The sequence below is a fragment of the Typopeltis vanoorti genome, chromosome 4 (genome assembly GCF_054136105.1).
Source record: "Typopeltis vanoorti isolate ZY-2024b chromosome 4, IOZ_Tvanoo_1.0, whole genome shotgun sequence".
In the NCBI taxonomy this organism is placed as follows: domain Eukaryota; kingdom Metazoa; phylum Arthropoda; class Arachnida; order Uropygi; family Thelyphonidae; genus Typopeltis; species Typopeltis vanoorti.
Window position 1 is genome coordinate 42,698,249 of NC_143552.1, and position 20,384 is coordinate 42,718,632.

General features: G+C 35.9%; 1 protein-coding gene across 4 annotated transcripts in view; it reads left to right on the forward strand.

Moving 5' to 3' along the window:
- LOC150107258 (N-acetyl-D-glucosamine kinase-like) overlaps positions 1–19,406 on the forward strand; it is a 235,193-nt gene extending 215,787 nt beyond the window's left edge. For all 4 annotated transcript variants that reach the window (XM_090391104.1, XM_090391107.1, XM_090391105.1 and 1 more), the window contains 2 exons: positions 15,187–15,265; positions 19,111–19,406. In XM_090391104.1, the coding sequence (XP_090247230.1) occupies positions 15,187–15,265; positions 19,111–19,274 (243 nt within the window). In that variant the 3' untranslated portion in view covers positions 19,275–19,406. The remainder of the gene's footprint in view (positions 1–15,186; positions 15,266–19,110) is intronic.
- Positions 19,407–20,384: the final 978 nt, after the last annotated feature.

A 20,384-nucleotide genomic window follows, 5' to 3' on the forward strand; every position in this document is an offset into this window, starting at 1 on the left:
TTGAGTTTGCTCCATCATGCACAACTTGCTAATATTGTTCAGAGAGCCAGTCTCCAATCCATCTAGCCAATGTACTATCCATTCCCATCCTCCGCAGCTTGTACATCAACTTATCATCTATCAAATGCTTTTGCAAAGTCCAACAATATCACTGTATATGATACTCCTTTGTCTAACACACTCGTTACCTTATTATAAAATGTAAGTAAATTGCTAAAACAAGACCTACCTTTCACAAACCCATGCTGACCATCATAAAGAATGCTATGTCCATAACTGCAGTTATACAGACAAGTGGCCCACTCAGAGGGAAGGAGCATGCCCCCCCCCAAAGAAAAAGGGAAAAAAAACTAAAAAATTTTCCAAAAATTTTTTCCTAATTAAAATTCATTTTTTTTTTTTATTTGTTGTGTTGTGTCTTCTATTTCTATACTATTTATGAATTTGCGATCATTGCAGATGCTCAATCATAGGTCGTATGTGATGCATAGTTTGTGTTCTCAAATCGTCTACTCAACTTCCCCTCCCTCCCCTCAAGATTAAATCCTAAGTGCGCTACTGATACAGACTGGTGTATAACTGAAAACATCTGTTCTACAACCATGCTTATGGAGTAGTACTACTTTGTCTTCCTTCCCCTGCTTAGGCACCCTACCCATTGCAAGATTTTCATTAAATAACCAGGTCAAGGGCATAGCCAACTGTGGTGATATGTAATCCATTCCCATTTAATTAACATCTAGCCCAATTAACACCTGATACACATCTGATTCTTTCACTTTCAATTCTAATACTGTCCTGCATCATTTACATCAGTATGATATACACTGATAAAGTGCTTGTTCAATAATTCCACTATATCCTTTGCAGCTGTTATTCTGTTGCCATGATTATCCATTAGTGTCAACCTGCCTTAATTATTCTCTTGTTTGCCATATAGCAGAAAAATTCCCTTGAGTTAACCTTGGCCTTTCCAATCAATCTCCTTTCAAAACACATCTTTTTTTTTTTTCTTTACGATGCTTTTCACCTTCCTAGACTGCACTTTATACTCTTCGTGGATCCAATCACCACAAACTGTCTTGCACCCCTTCCACAGCATTATCTTTTTCAACACAGCTTGCTTGATTTCACTGTTCATCCATTTCACTCCTACTCTATTTACTCACTTAACTCTTGGTATGCAGTTATCATCACTCACCAACTGGTAGCAGTGTCAACACCTCATTAACAACTACATCTTGCAAAGTCATTGCCAAATCCAAAACACTAAAGCCTCTAGTTGCTTCAGTCACATGCTGCTTAAGATATTTATCTCAGAAATTCTACAAAGTCACTCTCCTTGTGCCCATACACTATCTTCTCCTTCGATTTTGTATTCCTGTAATTAAAGTCTCCCATCAGGATCACCTTCTTTTTACATGCCCAAACATTTTACAATCAGTATTCTCTATATATTCCACAGATGTGGATAGAATGTATGATAATCTCAGTGCACAAGGATGGTGCAAAGAATAATGTGTCTAATTATCGACCTATCTCTGTCTCACAAGTGGTGATAATGATTTTATCACCACTTGTGATAAAATCATTATCACCACTTTTGAAAAAGTTGGTAAGAGCTTGCAATCAGCTATGGGTTACCAGAGAATTTATGCTTTGCAAAGAACAGTGTGGGTTTCAAGGGATGGTCATGTTTGAGCAGCTTGCTCATGTGATGAAAAGATGATGAATCATCAAGATTTAAGGTTACAATCTTTTGTCCATTTAGTAAAGATTGATTAATGACATCAGGAAGGATTTGATGGTGACATACAGCTGTTTGCTGATGATGAAAAGATAGGTGTAGTAATTAGCAATATGACTGACATTCAGCTTGCAGAATGATTTAAATAATTGGAAACATGGACATGAAAATAGCTATCAATTCAGTGTTAGTAAATGTAAAGTTAAGCACTTAAGTGTAATGAGATATCCAATGTCATATTACATTAGTGTGATTGCTAGAAGAAACTAATGAGGCTAGGGATCTTGGAGATAAGTTAAAGTTCAGATGCCATATGGCAAAGATTGTGAATACAACTCACAGGATAATTACAGTGCTGAAACAAACACTGATAGGTAAAAAATAAGAAAGTAATTTTCCTTTTTTACAAAGCTTTGATACAATCTCATTTGAACTAATGTGCAAAGATGTCCAGGATTCCAAGGTGATGCAAATACAGTGGAGAGGATGCAATGGAGAATTTTGTAGACTGCAGTTACTAGTAAATGAGAGAAAGATAGGGTGATATGATAGACTTATAAACTTCTGGAGGGATCAGGTACACCAGTAAATGGAAATTTTAATTTTATGAAGGGTAAGAAGATAAAAAAAGTCATTCGTGAAAGTTTAGAATGAATGCAATCAAAGGGATGTGATAGCTAGATTTTTCTTTCTTACAACAGTGCATAATTATTAAAATCAACTGCATTTTTGGGGAGGTGGTGAGTGCAGGTAGTAGGAATGAATTCAAGAAAAGGTATGACAGTTGGTGTGGGATATGTGGTTTCTTTGATGAATCCCTGGAGGTCTCTGATTAATAATAATAATTACTCTAGGTCTCAAAGACCTCTGTCTTCAGTTTTCTTGTCACCTTCATAATATTTATTTTATATCGTCATGCTTAAGTCTATTAATTTTATTCATCTTATTTTACATAGAGCAAAGTTGTGTGTAAATAAGATAAATAAAAATAATAAAACAGAAATAAAACAAATTAGATAAATTTCTCTCTCGGCAATTTTTTTCCAGTACTGCCCTCTTTCACTTCTTGAGTCCACAAAGTTCTGATATTTTTCCTTGTAGACAGCTTTGCTGCACACTTCCCCTGGCTGAATCTGACAGTTATCAGATTTTGCCACTTGGTCTTCAAGTACAGGATGCCCTCAGTTTACGCCTCCCAATTTTAATGGGATGTACAAAGTAATGTTCCTCACAGTCAAAAAAAATATGCACATGAATGTGTAACATTATTATATTTAAAGTTTTGATAATACATACACATATATTTGTTAAAATAAAATTATTAATAACGAAAACAAAACAAAATTATATACAAAAAATATGAAACTTCGAAAAGATATTACATATTTCTATGTTGAAGTTCCTGGTTTGGATCACCTGCAAAAAGAAAATGCCTACATTTTCTTTTTCTTTCTTTAAGGATTTCAGTATAAGGTTGAATAGGTGCGATTACACTCCTTTTTACGTCTGTACTCCATTTCGCAGAGTTCATCAGTCAATGTCTCTATGCTTGCAAGGATACGCTGTAAATCGGTCATTTTTATATCTCTCAGAGGACCTTCTTCATTTTCTTTCTCCTCCTTTGGATGTTGACTTAATTGTTCGGCTAATTCTTTTAAGTCTTCATTGAAAAGCGGTTTATCATGACTCTCTTCTATTGCTCTAATTCCTCGAAATTGCGCATAAATGCTGGGAGAAGTTTTTGCCATGCTCCTTTTAAACACTTTGCTGACACTTCGTTCCAAGCTGCCTTGATGTTGTTAATGCCCTTCAAAATATCGAATGGCTGCCAGTAGTCTTTAATAGGCTTTGAAGATTGATATAATCTCCTGATCCATCAGTTTGCAAAAGCGATGCTGTGTTTGGGGGCATGTAAATAACCTTACATCCAATGGTGTTCTTACTTCAGCAAGTTTTTGAGGATGTCCAGGAGCATTATCCAAGAGAAGCAATGCCTTGGCTGGCAAATCATTTTCTTTACAGAAGCAAAGCACAGTAGGACAAAAATAATTTGTGTACTAATCTATGAAAACATCTTGTGTAACCCAAGCTTTCTTGTTCCATTTCCAATAAACTGGAATAATGGCTTTTAGGCCCTTGAAGGCATGTGGTGTCTGTGAATGGTACACCAACATTGGTTTAAGCTTCAAAGTTCCGGAGACATTTGCACCCAACAAAAGTGTAAGTCTATCTTTTGCAGCTTTAAAACCTGCAGCGGAATGTTCTTCATAGAAAATGAAGGTGCACGATGGCAATTTTTTCCACTAGAGCCCAGTCTCATCAACATTAAAAATGAGATCAGGAGAATAACTTCCTTGTTCTACACAATCTTGAAATTCTTTAGGAGAAGCAGCCGCTGCCGCAATATCTGCAATTGCTGCCTCACCACATCATTTGACACTATGGCACTTACTTCGAGACTTAAATCTCATGAACCAACCTTTGCTTCCTAAAGATGTTTCTTCGCTTCCATCTGTTTTTTTAAAATCCTCAAAAATTGTTTTTGCTTTCTCAGTTATAACAGCCTGCAACAGAGGAATGTTTTTCTGATTCAAGTCATCCACCCATAATGATAATAATTTTTCAATTTTTTCATGAAGTTTACTCCTGCTATAATTTACATGTTTTGCATTTAGTACTGCTGTAGATTGTTGTGTAGACTGTTTTTTTCTATCTGCATTTTTCATAATTGTGGTAACAGTCAATGGAGATAAGTTCATACTTCTACAGACATTAGCACGTGTCTGCTCATCTTCCATTCTTCGAATCACTTCCATCTTCTTTTCAAGTGTGATTGATTTCCGCGCCTTCTTAACACCAAGTTCTGCTAACTTGGTGCTAACTTTTCTGCACTTCTTTTATCAGACATGGTATGTAATTACGTACTTTATCAATTTAAATACGTATATCAACAGTAAAACTAGATTTAATACATATATGTCGTAGTAGCTCGGTAAATACTAAAACACTAGAGTGGTAAAGACACTGATAGGTAAAAAATAAGAAAGTAATTTTCCTTTTTTACAAAGCTTTGATACAACTGGCGCGTGCTTTGAAAGAAAGCTCATGCATGCATCCGACGTTATTGTGAATCGCCGTAAATTGAACCGTTGTAAAATGAGGGCTGCCTGTATTTGGTTCTTGTTTTTTTTTCCTCCACTAATTTTGTATATTATGGGAAACAACAGTTTGCTTTTGACAGCTGATCAACTTTATTTTCAAAACTTTTTCACATATTTTTCTTTTTAATATGAAATTCATTTTCCTCTTATACTCTTATGTCCTGAACAAGGATGAAGATATCACTATCAGCAATACCATAGCAATAATGCTTTTCTTGTGTCATCTCCATGTGAATTTATGAACATCTTTATATTGTAATGCGATGTTTCTAATGAGTAGTGTGTGTTTTGAACAGAATTCAGCAGGTATGTACTATTATTATTATTATTATTAGCTCTGCCCTTCCAGATTTTCCTGAAACATTTCTAGATCTGTGACTCACTTCCTACTCTGCTGTTTTAACTCCAACAAGGGTCAACTTTTCCATTTTCTTTGTCAGTTACCCTGTCTAATGACTTGAAAACTTCCTCCACTTTTTTCTTATTAGAACCTTCTGTAGGACTAGAGAAAGTCTCATCTAATTTCCCATTTTGAAATTACTCCTTGAAATTGCTTATGATTTACATAGTTTATTTTAGTGTTTCGACTAGTATGATTATCCTTTCCTTTCCTTGACCATTATTTATAGTTATTTAGAACATCTCACCTATTTTAGTTCTAGAAACACCATTTATGTTGACATGATACTTTTTGTGATCAATAATTTATATTGACAGTCAATTATGCCACTGGCTGATTTTTCATTGTTCACACTGGTTTCCTGATAAAAACAGCTAGGGAGGGGGTATTTGTTTAACTAGGTGGTACTCCAGCTGGGATGACAATTCATCATGATGTATCATTGTGTTTATTTTGAAGTGAATGCAGGATTCGGTTTAGTAAGTTCCAAATTGTCAGCCTATCCTCATTTGTTTGCTATCTAAGCAGATACCTAATAACAGGATTACCACATGGTGAGGTTGGACATTAGGTCAGAAGCTCTAATAGATTATCCACATTCCTTACAGCCTATCTGAAGGTCTCCTTCCAGTTATTTCTAGTTTACATCTTTAAGGATACCTCATTTAAATATATTTGCAAAGTATAGATAGAATAAATGTATTTGTTGCTGTTTTCCATTGTGTCGTGTTGCTATTGTCAGGCAAGTAAGGTCATTCTTCTTCTTTTATTATCCTTCATGCATACTTCATTCATCCTTCTAACTCTATGAATAGTTTGATATTTTAGACTTTTTCCATGCATTGCTAATCTCCTCATCTAATTTATGTTTCTTAATCAATAGTTCCACATTATCTTTCATTACTGGTAAATCTTTTGTTTCTGTTCTGTATTATTATTAGCAGAGACCTGCTTATTCATACTTACTAGTGTCCAAAACCTAAGGACGAACACTATTTGTGAATATTACCTCAAATTCAGACGAATCACCTTGTGGCAATTTGTATAACTGACGATTTCTAGTAGAAAGCAGATACACATTCAAATTTTTGAATCGCACGTGCAAGCACTCAGCAGAATAAAAAGCTGTGCTGAGTGAATTGTATTTGAAGAAAGCATTTTTCATGAAAGAATAAAGTTGTAAACTTGGATATCTTATAATATCTTGAAGACATCTAGATGGTTTCACGTGGGGAAGAATTATTGGAAAGCTTGAAGAAGGCGACGGAATTACTGATATTGCCAGAGAGGTTGTGTTCCATAAGTTTGCTAAGAAGTCGTCCGCACTTGACTGCAGAAATGCTGTGCTGTGGTTATATGTTCAGTATTCTTGTCGGCTGTGCCTTTTGTTGTACTACATACTTCCACTACTCTGCTTTGTCTTTAATTTCTCTTTTACTTAAATATCGTTAATGGTTGGCTGTCTTAACTCTCAACTGCCGCCATATATATATATATATATATATATATATATATATATATATATATATATATGTTAAAGATACCAAGCAATTTTAAACTTGGTTTTACTCCATTTCCCAAGTAAGCAAACAGACAAAAAGTCAAGTTTGCGCCTGCAATTGATGCAAGTCTAACTGATCCTACAGGTAGTGCAAGACCAGGACAACTCATGGTAAAGGTGGGGCAAGCTCCGATCACTAATCTTAATATTTACCCTTAATGCCAAAACACATCTCCAAGAAGGGGGATGTATGATGTTTTGTATTAAAGGCAAGGGGCCACTACCCAGACCGGTTTCGACCTTTATTGAGGCCTCATCAGTGGGAGCTAGGCTAGAATACCAAGATTTAGTAATACAGAGCTTGTAAAACCTTGCTGAAGTAAGAACACCATTGGATGTCAAGGTTGTTTATATGCCTCCAAACACAACATCGTCTTTTGCAACTGATGGATCAAGGGATTATATCAATCTTCAAAGCCTATTACCTCTGTATAACATTTATGGAAATGGTAAGAGTCTTGAACACTTCAGGAAAAACTATTAAGGACTACTGGCAGTCATTCAATATTTTGACGACCATTAACAACATCAAGGCAGCTTGGAACGACGTGTCAGCAAGTGTTTAAAAGGAGCATGGTGAAAACTTCATCCAGCATTTATGCACAACTTAGAGGAATTAGAGCAAGAGGAGAACGTTATTGAAGACGTTACCAAGCTTGCGCGAGAGGTGGGAATGAACGATATTACAACTGAAGATGTGACAGAAGTCTTAGAGAGCCATGATAAACCGCTTGCCAATGAAGACTTAAAAGAATTAGTCGAACAATTAAGTCAACATCCAAAGTAGGAGAAAGAAAACGAAGAAGGTCCTCTAAGAGATATAAAAACGGCTGATTTATAATGTATCCTTGCTAGCATAGAGACATTGACTGATGAACTCTTCAAAATGGACCACGATTGGAAACGGAGTACAGACGTAAAAAGGAGTGTAATCGCATCTATTCAACATTACACTGAACTCCTTAAAGAAAGAAAAAGAAAATCTAGGCAGTTAACACCAGATACTTTTTTCAAAAAAAATGCAGGTGATCCAAAACCAATAACTTCAACATAGAAATATGTAATATCTTTTCGAAGTTTCATATTTTTTTGTATATAATTTTGATTTGTTTTCGTTATTAATAATTTTATTTTAACAAATATATATGTATTCATTATCAAAGCTTTAAATATAATAATGTTACACATACTTCACGTGCATATTTTTTGACTGCGTGGAACATAACTTTGTACCTCCCATTAAAATTGGGTTTGTTTTACGCCAATTTGGGTTATGCCCGTTTTTTCAGGAACAGAAGTGAGGCATAAACCGAGGGTTGCCTGTACTCTTGTTCAATATTACCACTACTTACAATATTTGTTCAGCAGACAGTCTATCACATCAAACTTTTGTACACATTTAAGTCTTTTTTCTTTTCTTTCCACTTACTGACACGTTTCTGTTTTCCTGCTAAATTTCTTCCTTGTTCGAGTAGTTGACTTTGCCTTTCCTTATTGGATCCTTAACCTGTAGGTGATCCAGGTAAATGACAAATGATACTTCTCCTTCAATTCCTGACAGCAAAATTTTGCATGACCATGATCTCAGGTCAGGGAAGAGATAGGAAACCCTAAGTTAAAATTCCTTTCTGGCGAGCTGCCTTATATATGCACGTGTCTCTCGAATTTGGTGATGTATTTACCTTCGGGCATGATGTTATCCTTCGTGCATCTTTGGAGCTCTTTATCCATGGCAATTATGAAGTCACCATATCTAGAGGTCAATGCAAGACCTCTGGATATGATGACTTCATTCTTCACAGGTCTTTGGAATTTTCCAGTTATGGCAATTCTCAGAAATCTTCACTAGTTTTAGCATTAGACTTGCTACTTTAACTTATTTGATGATGTCATATGTCACATTATTTCTAACAAAGGCTGAATACAATATTACAGAAAATATAACAATTTTCTGAGTGCATTCTCCTAAATAAAATAATAATAAAAAAAATGTAAAACCGAACATAAGTTACAAAGTCACTTATCATGAGAGATTTTACACTACCATGAAGGCAGATTTTTTTTTTTTGTTATAACAGTAGACATAATTGATGCACCATGGCAGATCAACTTACAAAGTCAGCTCCATTCAATCACAGGTATCTTGACAAACTGTGGCAAGTAGGCCTATCATAGCTCATTGTATAGCACATTTTTAGTGGTGGTGGTGTTGTATCCATAAAAATTAGTCAAGACACAATGGGTTAATCTACTTCTTACAGATAAGTAATTTTAGTCTTCCCTCTAATTCTAGATGACACTTGATCTGGCATGAAAGTGGTACTGCTTACCATCACGAGAATGTTCTTGAAAGGAATGGATATGGTGGTGCTGGGGCCATGTTGTGGGGAGGCATTATACTTAACAGATGCTGTGAGATACAAGTGCTGGAAAAAGGGATTATATGACTGGTGAACAATATTGCAATGAAGTTCTTCAACATCGTGTTCAATTGTTCTGCAGTGCTGTAGGTGAAGAATTCATTTTTATGGATGACAATGCCACACCACATCATATACGAGCAATCGAGATATGTTGTAGAAGAATATTAATCGAGTGGCCAGCACACTCCCCAGATTTTCAACAGAATACATTGCTATAGGGAAATGCATCACTGCTCAAAATTTCCTTTCCAGAAAGCAAACAAGGCCTTATCCTTCCTCTAATGGAGGAGTGGGCCAATTTGCCTCGAGAACTCCTGAATCACTTGGTGCTAAGCACGATATGATGTCGTGAGAGCTACATTGCAGTTCAGAGTAGACATATTCCATAATGAAATGTCTCTCCATTAATTCCTTAATTACTTACTTACGAAATTTGTAACTTTTGCCATAAACGTATTGCAATTTGTATGAAATTCATAACACATTTTTGTGTAATATAATTTATTAGTATGTTGGCAATAAATTTATGTCCACATTTGGCTGTAGTTATGAAAAGTTTTTCATATGGAGGTAAAAATGTAGTTTGTCCTCAGCTTTTGAACATCAGTGTAGTTGCACTCATCATTACTCTGTGAGAAAAAAATCTAGCTCTTGTCCCTTTCTTACACAAACTTTAACTTCCATGGATGTCCTTTGTCCTCTCCCCACCTTCTTATAACAACTTTAATCACCCACTATCCTACAAAATATGAAGTTTATAGACTTCTTTCATATCAACTCCTCTTTCTGCTATGCATATAATCTAAATCTATCCTCATAATCTACATTCCAAATCCCAATATCATCTTTGGTTTCAATGAAGTTCTCACTATTTTACTTATCATTAATACTGGCCTGTTGAACCCCCAACTGTGCAACCAGGGGATAGAGCTTCATGCCAACTCGAGCATCAGCATGGGGCAGCAGGAAACAGGACTCATCACTCTGAACAATCTTCTTCCATCTGTCGAGGGTCCATTTTCGTCTATTGTCGAAGGCTGATGTTCCTTGACCCATGCAAGTCGTCATTAGTGATGCCTGGCCATCACCATCGGTACCCTTGTTGGTCTCTGGCTGTGAAACCCCAGGTGAAGGTACAGTGCATGGTGCATGTGGAAATGGGTCGAACTGCCCCTTATTCATTCATCACTATCTATGTTTACAATTTAGACTTCAACTTCTAAAGATTGTATCTGCAGAAGTAGGCAGTGATTATCAATGTATGATCATTTCATTGATTTTTAATACTTTCTTAATTTAATTTAGAGCTGCAGTCAAAAAAACATGTTCTAATTGAAGGGTGCTCTAGAAAAATAAACTTGGCTTATCTCCTTATATCTTTTTCTTTCATTTATCCTGGCCTGGTCATTAGCAAAAATTAGTGTTTAAATTCATGTTGGAGAATAGTTTAATACCTGGATAGTTTTTCCATTTTATTTTATTTAAATATATTAAATATATATATTAAATACATTTACAGATAAGGGACATCCCTGTCTAACACTTTGGTTTATTTCTTTCCAGGATGATGTAGTTCAGTTGTGTATGTATATATTGTTATCTTCATATAAACATATAATAGCCCTTAGAATGTTTGATAAAACAAACATTTTATTTAACATATTTTGTAATATGTTAAATAAAATGTTTGTTTTATCTTATCCAATGCTTTTTTAAATTAAATGTGATACATGTTTCTAGATCATACTCTATTTTTTTCTATTATTAATTTTAAAGAATCTGAATCTATATACATGAATATCCTTTTCTAAAACTATTCTGTGTGCTTCCAGAATCGAATCTTATTTTGTAACAGGAATTCAGAATGCTTATACCGTTTTTTAGAATTTCCTTTATATATATATGTACAGTCATACCCCGACTTCCGCGAATCCGGAGTTACGCGGTTTCTTATATGTACGTATTCCCGTCCCACTTCACGCCTCACCACTAGTCGTATCTGTCCAGCGCCAGCTGCATTCGCCAGTGTCGCACATGCTGTGAACAAGCACTGACGTGTTTCACACGGTCTCCATTCATACACGAATTTTATAGTCTACCAACCTTGCGATTGTTTAATGTTATGTTCTTGATAAAAATTTTATCACATAAAAAATAATAAAGTCATCCAAAAGAAGCAAGTCCGATTCTTCTACAGCTAGCAAGAAAAGAAAAACATTGACTTTGAAAGCAAAACTCAACATCATTAAGGATTTTGAAGGCGGAATGAAAATTTGTGAGCTAGCAAAGAAGTTCGATCTACAGCAATCCACAGTACGAACAATCATAAACGAAAGGTTTATAGATTTTGGAGGACATAGATTCTAATGAGGAATGAATTGTAGCCACAAAGCAAGAAAAAAAAATCATTAGCTTGTTATGAAGAAATTTTGCGTGGCAAGAAAAAGACATTATGCTGTCAGACGAATCCATTAGATTTTATGAAACCATCGACATCGAAATAGCTTTCTTTTTTTTTTTTTTATGTACGAAAAACTACAATTATGTTTATATTTGTTAAAAAATATAGGTGTTTTTGTAAACCTTTGGTCCCAATTGTATGTTTGTATATATAAATTACATGGAAAATTATACCCAGACCAGAGTTACACGAATTCGACTTACGCGCTTTTTGTTGGTCCTACCTACCGCGTAACTTTGGGGTATGACTGTATATATATATATAGAGAGAGAGAGAGAGAGAGAGAGGATGGGGGGATTACTATTGTCACTATTTTCCATTCTTTTGATGAAATTCCTGTTGAATAAACTTTATTTTAAAACAATGTCTCTCTTCCTCTAAATTATCCTACATATTTATAATTTTCCTGTCTCACAGAATGCTCTTCTTTAAACCACTCCCAACCTCGCATCCTCTGTGACTAGAAAGGTACTAAATGGGATGACTTCCAGGATTTCTACTGTTCCTTTCCTTGGTCTGCTCATCCAACTCTAACATCTCCTCTGAACACATCAGACATTATCTTCACTGCCGTGCAAAACTTCATCCACATTCAACTACCGCAGGTGGCTGACATCAAGAATCCCAGTTTCATACTCAGCCTATACCAAAGCACACAACAAATGCAAAACAGTCATCAGCATATCTAAATCTGATTTCATAAAATCCAACAGCAGAAAACCAGCCTCCTGTCCAAATGAAAGCTGTGTCTTCTGGTCCCTTGTAAAGCTGTTGGATGCAACTTTTGCTCACCTACATTTCCAACACACACCCCTGATGGCACTACTGTTTCTTCACCAAAAATAAAGCTGACCTCCTAGCATTACTTTTTTCCTCGAACTCCTATATATAGATGACCAAGGAAAATCATGTGCTACCATACCAGAATTATGAGTATCATATGCCTCCTGTAGTTTTTAAACAAAAAGACAAAATTACTAAATAACTTTTGACACTAAAAATTCTTCTGATTTTGATAGCATCTCTCCATTTGTTCTCAAACATTCTCCAAAGCTAATACCTGTCCTGCATTTATAATCTATTATACATAGCTGGTATTTATCTCAGTGCATGGAACAAATCACATATTCAGCTTATTCCAAAAAAGATAAACTTCTTTGAATGGCAGAAACCACCAGTATGGTTTCTGCCATTCAAGATCCACAGCTGATCTCTTAGCTTACATCACCCACCACTAGACATATGTCATGAAAACATTCAGAGAAACTCGTGCTGTCACTCTTCACATTTCCAGAGCTTTTGACCATGTCTGGCATCAAGGCCTACTGAACGAACATATTGCCATCCTTTGGTCTACCTGCCATCCTCTGTAATCGGGCAGTCAGCTTTCTGTCTTTCTGGTCATTCACTTCATGTCATGTCAGGTGTGATGGTTTCTTTCTCTTTGAGTTCACCACTAATGCCTCAGGGTTCTATCACCTACTCTTTCTCTTATTCATAAACAACCTACTCGCAATCACCACTGCTCCTATACACAGTTTTGCAGGCAATACTACACTCCATTCATATCTACTCATTTGACAAACCTTGCAGTGCTCTGACATCCCAAGCTTCAAGATAATCTACAATTGGTGCCATAAACACTGATCTATATACCATCTTTTAATAGGCAAAGACAATCTGATCACAAAAACACAATCTTGCCCATTTCTCTTGCCAAAGAGATCTCAGCTCACCTTCTCTTGCCCTCAGTGATCAAGCCAAACAAGATCAGATCTCTACTCGAACTAACATTTATCTCTGGTCTCTTCTGGCATAAACACTGTCTATTCTACAAGTGCTTCAATAGCCACTGCTCTGCTGAACAAGCAACCAACATTCCTCCACTTTCTGTTACAACTATTAATACAAGTGCAGCAGCTTCCCAGCAATCCTTTACTGTGTAATTGCAAACACACTAAACCTGCTTCTCCTCTTCCTCTTTTATTCCATCTACTACTGTCTTCTGGACCAGTTGTCCCAAACAACTACAACCTGCAGTTTTTCAAAAAAAAAAAACTCTCAGTCTGCACCCTCCTATGTGGCACTGATATGCTTATAGATCTTCTAACTGCTCACGTATGAGATAATATATACATAAAAAAAATTTTGTGCTTAAGTGATTTTCCATTGTTTGCTTCCTTTAAACTAATTTCTAATTCTTCTCTTGTTATAACTTCATCCTTTCCACTATCTGTTTGCTAGGTTTTTTTTTTTTTTAATTATCATCAGTTCACAATTTGGAATAAAAATCTGGGTACTGTTTTTAGTTCTTTTTTTTCACTGCTTCATGTATTTACTTTTTCTCTTATCAAACATGCTGATGAGTAGCCAGTTGCAGAAACTTTTTTGCAATTTCCTCAATGCTTGGATCTCTAAGAAACTAGACCCATCTGTGTTTTCTTCCTTTGTTTTGTATTGATTTTTGGTGCTTTTCAATGAGAATATTTTATTCTTACTAGTCTGACTTTCACCACAGCATTATTTTAAACATGAAGTGGCAAGAAGCAGAAGTGGAAAACCTACTTGCCAGTCTTCCAATTCTTGGTTGTCTTTCCCCATTGCAAATAGTTCACAATTACTTCCAGAATATTGGCAGTCACTTTTTGAATCTATTCATTCAGAATCTATGCATGAAAACTGGTACTTACAACAGAAAATTATTCACAAGATCCTGTATCATATATTATTCAATAGATAAATTAAAGATGCCAAGAAATTATATTGTTTTCATCCTTTATCCAAGTGGAAGTAAACAAAGTTTGCATGTGAAGTCACTTTGCAACTGAGCTACTTGTATATAGAGGCTAATGGCTTTGCTTCATTTCAGTTGGCTTAGTATCACATAATGTGCATATCCTTACAGACATGTATAACACTATGCCTTATGGGAAGGGTTACTAACCTGACAGTTTTGACCTTTATTGAGGTCTCAACCTTGGTATCACTTATTCGTCTGCTCGCACTGATGAGACCTCAGTAAAGGTCGAAACTGGTCTGGGTAGTGGCCCTTCCCATAATGCATATCCATTATGGGATACTAAGGTAACTGATGTGAAGTCACTAGCCTATATATACAAGTTGCCCAGTCGTGAAGTGATTTCACGTGCAAACTTTTGTTTTCTTACACTTGGAGAAAGCATGAAATCAAGAATATAATTTCTTGACATCTTCAATTTACAGTGTAACTAAGTGAAAAAAACTTTCAATATTCGATAGATGAAAGTAGCAAATAGCTATAATTCTGGAGAAAAAAAATTATTTTTTCACTCTCTTCCAAGAGTAATTGAAAATAGAATTGAGACTTAGCCCTTTAGTTGTTGAAATATTAAAGGCATAAGCAAGTACTTATTTAATCTAAATAGTTATTACAGAGGGTTTTTCCCCCTTTTAGGATTTACTAGAAGCTGATGGAGGACTTAAAATTGTATGTGTTGGTTCTGTTTTTAAGAGCTGGTCATTATTAAAAGAAGGTAATGTAATCAATATAAATCATTTAATTACTTATTCCTTTGCTTTAATCTGTGTAATAATAGCTTATCTTAAATTTTCCTTACACTCCTTTTCTGCATTCAGTGAAATAGTGGAAACATAAATTATTATTATTATTATTATTATGGGCAACTCCAAGGAGTCCTTAGACTCATCGAGAGAGGCTCTAACAACACGTCAAGAACAACTATTCAACATTCACACAGTTTCTATCACACTTCGCCTTAAACTCATTCACAGTCATGGCACCCACAACAGACTCTGACAGCTTATTCCACTCATTCACCATTCTCCAAGTAAAAAAACCTAGCTCTAACACCCTTGCTAACCACACTCTTGCCCAGTTTCCATGGATGGCCCATAGTTCTCCCACCACCAGGTCCTGTTCCCAAAAATATCCTCTGAATTAATCTTATAGAAACCCTTCAGTAATTTGAATGTCTCAATCATATCATCCCCTTTTCTGCTTATAACCAATTTCTGCAACCCAAAGATCTTCAATCTGTTCTCATAAGGTTCATTCCATAGACCTGCTATCATCTTGGTCACTCGCCTTTGGATCCTCTCCACCTCCTCCCCATCAAGAAGAAACCTTTGCGCCCAGATCTTAGCACAGTAGTCAAGATGGTGTCTTATCAAGGCTCGATACAGAGGAACAATTACTTGCTTGTCTTTGCTCGTCAAAGTATTCTTCAGTAACCAAATGATATGATGAGCTGATTTAGCCACTTTTGCAATGTGTCCCTTAAACTTCAACTCCCTATCCACCAACACTCCCAAATCCCTGGCCTCGTCAATCTCCTGGAGTACAGTTCCACCAATGTGGTATACTGCTGTTAATCTTTTCACCCCAAAATGCATAACCTTACATTTTGCCACATTAAACTGACATCCATTCTCCTTAGCCCAGTCCTCCAAACTATCCAAATCATCCTGCAAAATTTTGACATCATGTGCATTCACTATTGCTCTATCCAACTTTGCATCATCAGCAAAAAAATGAACAGTTCCTCTCAGATCCTTTCCTATATTGTTAATGAACAAATTAAACAGTAGTGGTCAAAGAGCAGAACCCTGTGGCACACCACTAGTCACAGGCCGTCTTTTGGACTCTACTCCTGAATAAACTACTATCTGATATCTCTCCATCAACCACCCTCCTATCCATCCCCATATGCTGCAGTTTGCCAATTAGAATTCCATGTGGTATCCTGTCAAAGGCCTTAGCAAGGTCCAGCAGAATCACTGTAAACCCTTTACCCTTATACAGTTCAGCCATCACTGTGTTATAAAATGTGAGCAAGTTACTGAGGCATGAACTACCCTTCACAAAACCATGCTGTCCCACCATACATTATCCCATTTTCATCTATCCATTCCTGTATTTTCCTCTTGACTACCTTCTCCAAGACCTTGACAACGACTCCTGATCGGTCGGTAATTTGCAACAGTAGTCTTGGAACCTCCTTTATGCAGTGGAACTAAGTGAAAATGAAAATAAGTCTTACAGCATTATAGGGAAAAGAGATGAATATCACTTTATATGCAGTTTATAAACACACTACAGTTCGTTATTATTATTTTTGAAATTTATGTTGAAATCGTAAATCAGGTATATGAAAATGTGCAGAGGTCAAATTTCATATCATCATCAAATTCCTGCCATGTACCCTCAAGGGGTGTACAGGGTATGATAGTAATGATGTAAATTTTTCATATAGTACTAACTTCCTATCTACAATTTTCCTCCAAATCAATCTGTTACCTGTCGACTCCAACTTTATCTGATCTTATATGTCTATCTTCTAAGGCATTTTTTATTGTATCAATCCACCTATATCTTGGTCTTCCTCTGGTTCTTTTTCCTGCCAACCTGACAGAGAACACTTGTTTGCTAATCTTTCCTCTCCCATTCTGTTTACGTGACCATACCACCTGAGATTAGCTCTGCTAACATATTCTTGGATGATAACAACGTCAAATTCTTTCCTAATACCCTTGTTTTTTAATATGATATTGCCATTGAGGCCATCTATTCACGTCCCTAATCTTTCTCAGGATTCTCATATCTGCAGTCTCTAGTCTTTGGTCAAGTTTTTTACTTCTAACCCAGCTCTCAGATCCATAAATTAAAATTGGTTTGAACACTGTCTTGTATAAAGCTAATTTAGTTTTGACTAATATCTCTCTTATTCCATATAAATTTATTCAATTGACTTCCTACCATATTAGCTTTGTTGATTCTGTTGTCTATTTTCATATTTAATTTACCATCTTGTAAAAATCGTGCCTAAGTAGATGAAATGTTTTACTTGTTTTATAGGTTTTCCATTCACAATGCAGTTGATATTTTCAGTGCTTCTGCCTATTTGCATTGTCTTGTTATTTTGCTGACCTTCATACCATTCACATTCAGTGATTCAATTTAGTCAGGGAATCTTGCGGACTTGTAGCAGATTTATTTAGAAGTATAATAATCTGCATAAAGCAAACAGCTGACATTAACATCTCCAATTTTGATATCAGGTTTAATACCGCTTTCCTTCATAATGTGATCCATAGAGAATGCAGCATGCCATCGATGTTTCCCAAACCACAAGACCTTACATTTTGCTGCATTAAACTGACTCCCCCCATTCATTTGCCCATCTATCTAGCTTATTCAAATCCTCTTGCAGGGCTACCACATCTGCACTAGTACTAATAATCCTTCCCAGCTTCGCATCATCCGCAAACAACTGAATATCCCCTTGCAATCCACTGGCAATGTCATTGATACAAAGGTTAAACAATATAGGTCCTAGTACTGAGTCCTGTGGGACGCCACTTGTAACCCTCTGCCTCCTTGAAACTGCTCCACCATACACAACTCTCTGATACCTATCAAACAGCCAATCCTGAATCCAGTTGACCAACCTGACACCCAGACCCATGTGCTGCAACTTAAATATCAGCTTATCATGTGGCACTCTGTCAAATGCCTTTGCTAAGTCCAAGAAAATGACAGTATATGCCTTTCCCTCATCTACTGCTCTTGTAACTTTATTATAATAGGTTAGCATATTGCTAAAAGCGTCCCTTCACAAATCCATGTTGACTCTCACAGGTAACATTACCCTCTTTTGCCCAATGCTGTATACGGTCCCTCACTAATTTCTCCAAGATCTTAACAACTACTGATGACATACAAACTGGCCTATAATTAGACACTTCCAGTCTGCTACTGTCCTTATGCAATGGCACTATCTTACCTTCCTTCCATTTCCTGGGCACCTTTCCTGCAGCCAGACTTTCATTGAAAAGCCAGGTCAAAGGCGCTGTCAGTTCTTTAGCACATTCTCTGAAAACTCGTGGTGAAATACCATCCAGTCCCACAGCTTTACTGACATCCAGAGTACTCGATATTTGGAACACACTCTCCTCCTACACCTCTAAACCTCGAACCTGCTCTATCCCTCTAGTATTAAAATTTATTCCTCCAGAATGAAATACACTCCAGTAAAGCGTTCATTGAACAATTCCACTATGTCCTCTGCATCAGTCACTCTATTGCCATTTTTATCCCACAGTCATTTCTCCTCATACTAGCCACATAGCTAAAATATTCCCTAGGATTTTCTTTGGATCTTAGGGCCAATCTCTTCTCATATTCCAGTTTTGCCCTCTTTAGCATACTAGTCACTCTCTTATTCAGAAATGGAGATGATTTATCTTGACACCAGGAAGTCTTCCTAATGGCATCCTCTGATAATTCTAGTTATCTAGACTAAACCATAAAAATTATCAAAAACGTGTCAGTTTAATATATGAAATTTTTCCTGTATAGGATTTGTGTCTACCATGGGATCCAAACTACAGGAGTATACCCTACTAAGGCTCAACAGTTCTTCAGCCATCGGTGCTGCATATCTTGGTGCCAAAGAAGTTGGAAAAACACTCCCACTTCACTTTGAAGGCAATACTTCAGTTTTATATCATTTTAAAATCTAAGTCTATAAACTACTTGTACATATGTATATCATTTGCATGCTGTGGTTATTTGTACATAGTTACTGTAATTATGTATGAATATACCTAAAATATTGTATAATAATAAGATATAGAATAAATGTATATTAATTCAAGAAAGTAAAGTATTCTGCTTTGCATAAACCATTCCTTATTAACTTGATTTTTTAAATGATAATTTCCCCCCCCCCCCAAAAAAAAAAAAAAAAATTGCATACATGTAGCACATCAGTAGTGGTAAAGCTAAAATTAGATAATCTAAGAATTTTTTTCATACGTTATAGGAAAATCATCTACCATCTAAATCATGAATCAAATCCAACTATTGAAATTAGTTGCTTATTCCTTTTATTCAGTTTAAACTCAGTACAGTCATAATGATAAAGTTAGAGAGGTATGACTTTGGAAATTCCTGACTAATACTAATAATATCTCATAGCCGGTTCCTTAAGGATCAAAGCTAGATGACTTAGAAGAGACCCCCCCCTGCATAGTCTAAAGTGTGGAGAACTGAACAGGGCTTCTGAACCACTGTTCAATCCTTACCTTCTTGTGGTCACCTCATAATTAACAACAATGAGCAGCTATTTGAGAATGCAGCTGTTGAAATAGGTACCTGATATACCATCAATATATCAGGTATCAATGGAAAAGTGATAGAACTGCTACAAGAATTTGATATACCATATCAAGGAGACAAAAATGGGCAAGATACTGCTAAATAATTAGTACTACTATTCAGGGAAAAGGAGGAGTAGCTCTAATATACACTAGACACAAAGATTAAGCTTCTTCAATAGAAGGCAATTTTAAGTAATAATATGGACAAAAATTAGGAATTAGTAAAATTTATTTTTGTGGTCCCACAAAAATTTTAGTATGGAAGTATAGAAATGTGTCAAGAAAAGGTAGCTAGAATAAAGGAAATAAAAAAAATAACTAAATAAAATCCTCTAATGATTTTATTCCCAAAGGCAAAGCTCCTTTAGCCCTACTTAACTTTGGGAAGAGCAATGAACATTACTGTTAGCTGAGTTCAGGAGTACTTGATTTTATAAGTATCAAGGGGGGGGGGGTATAATAGACAACTTC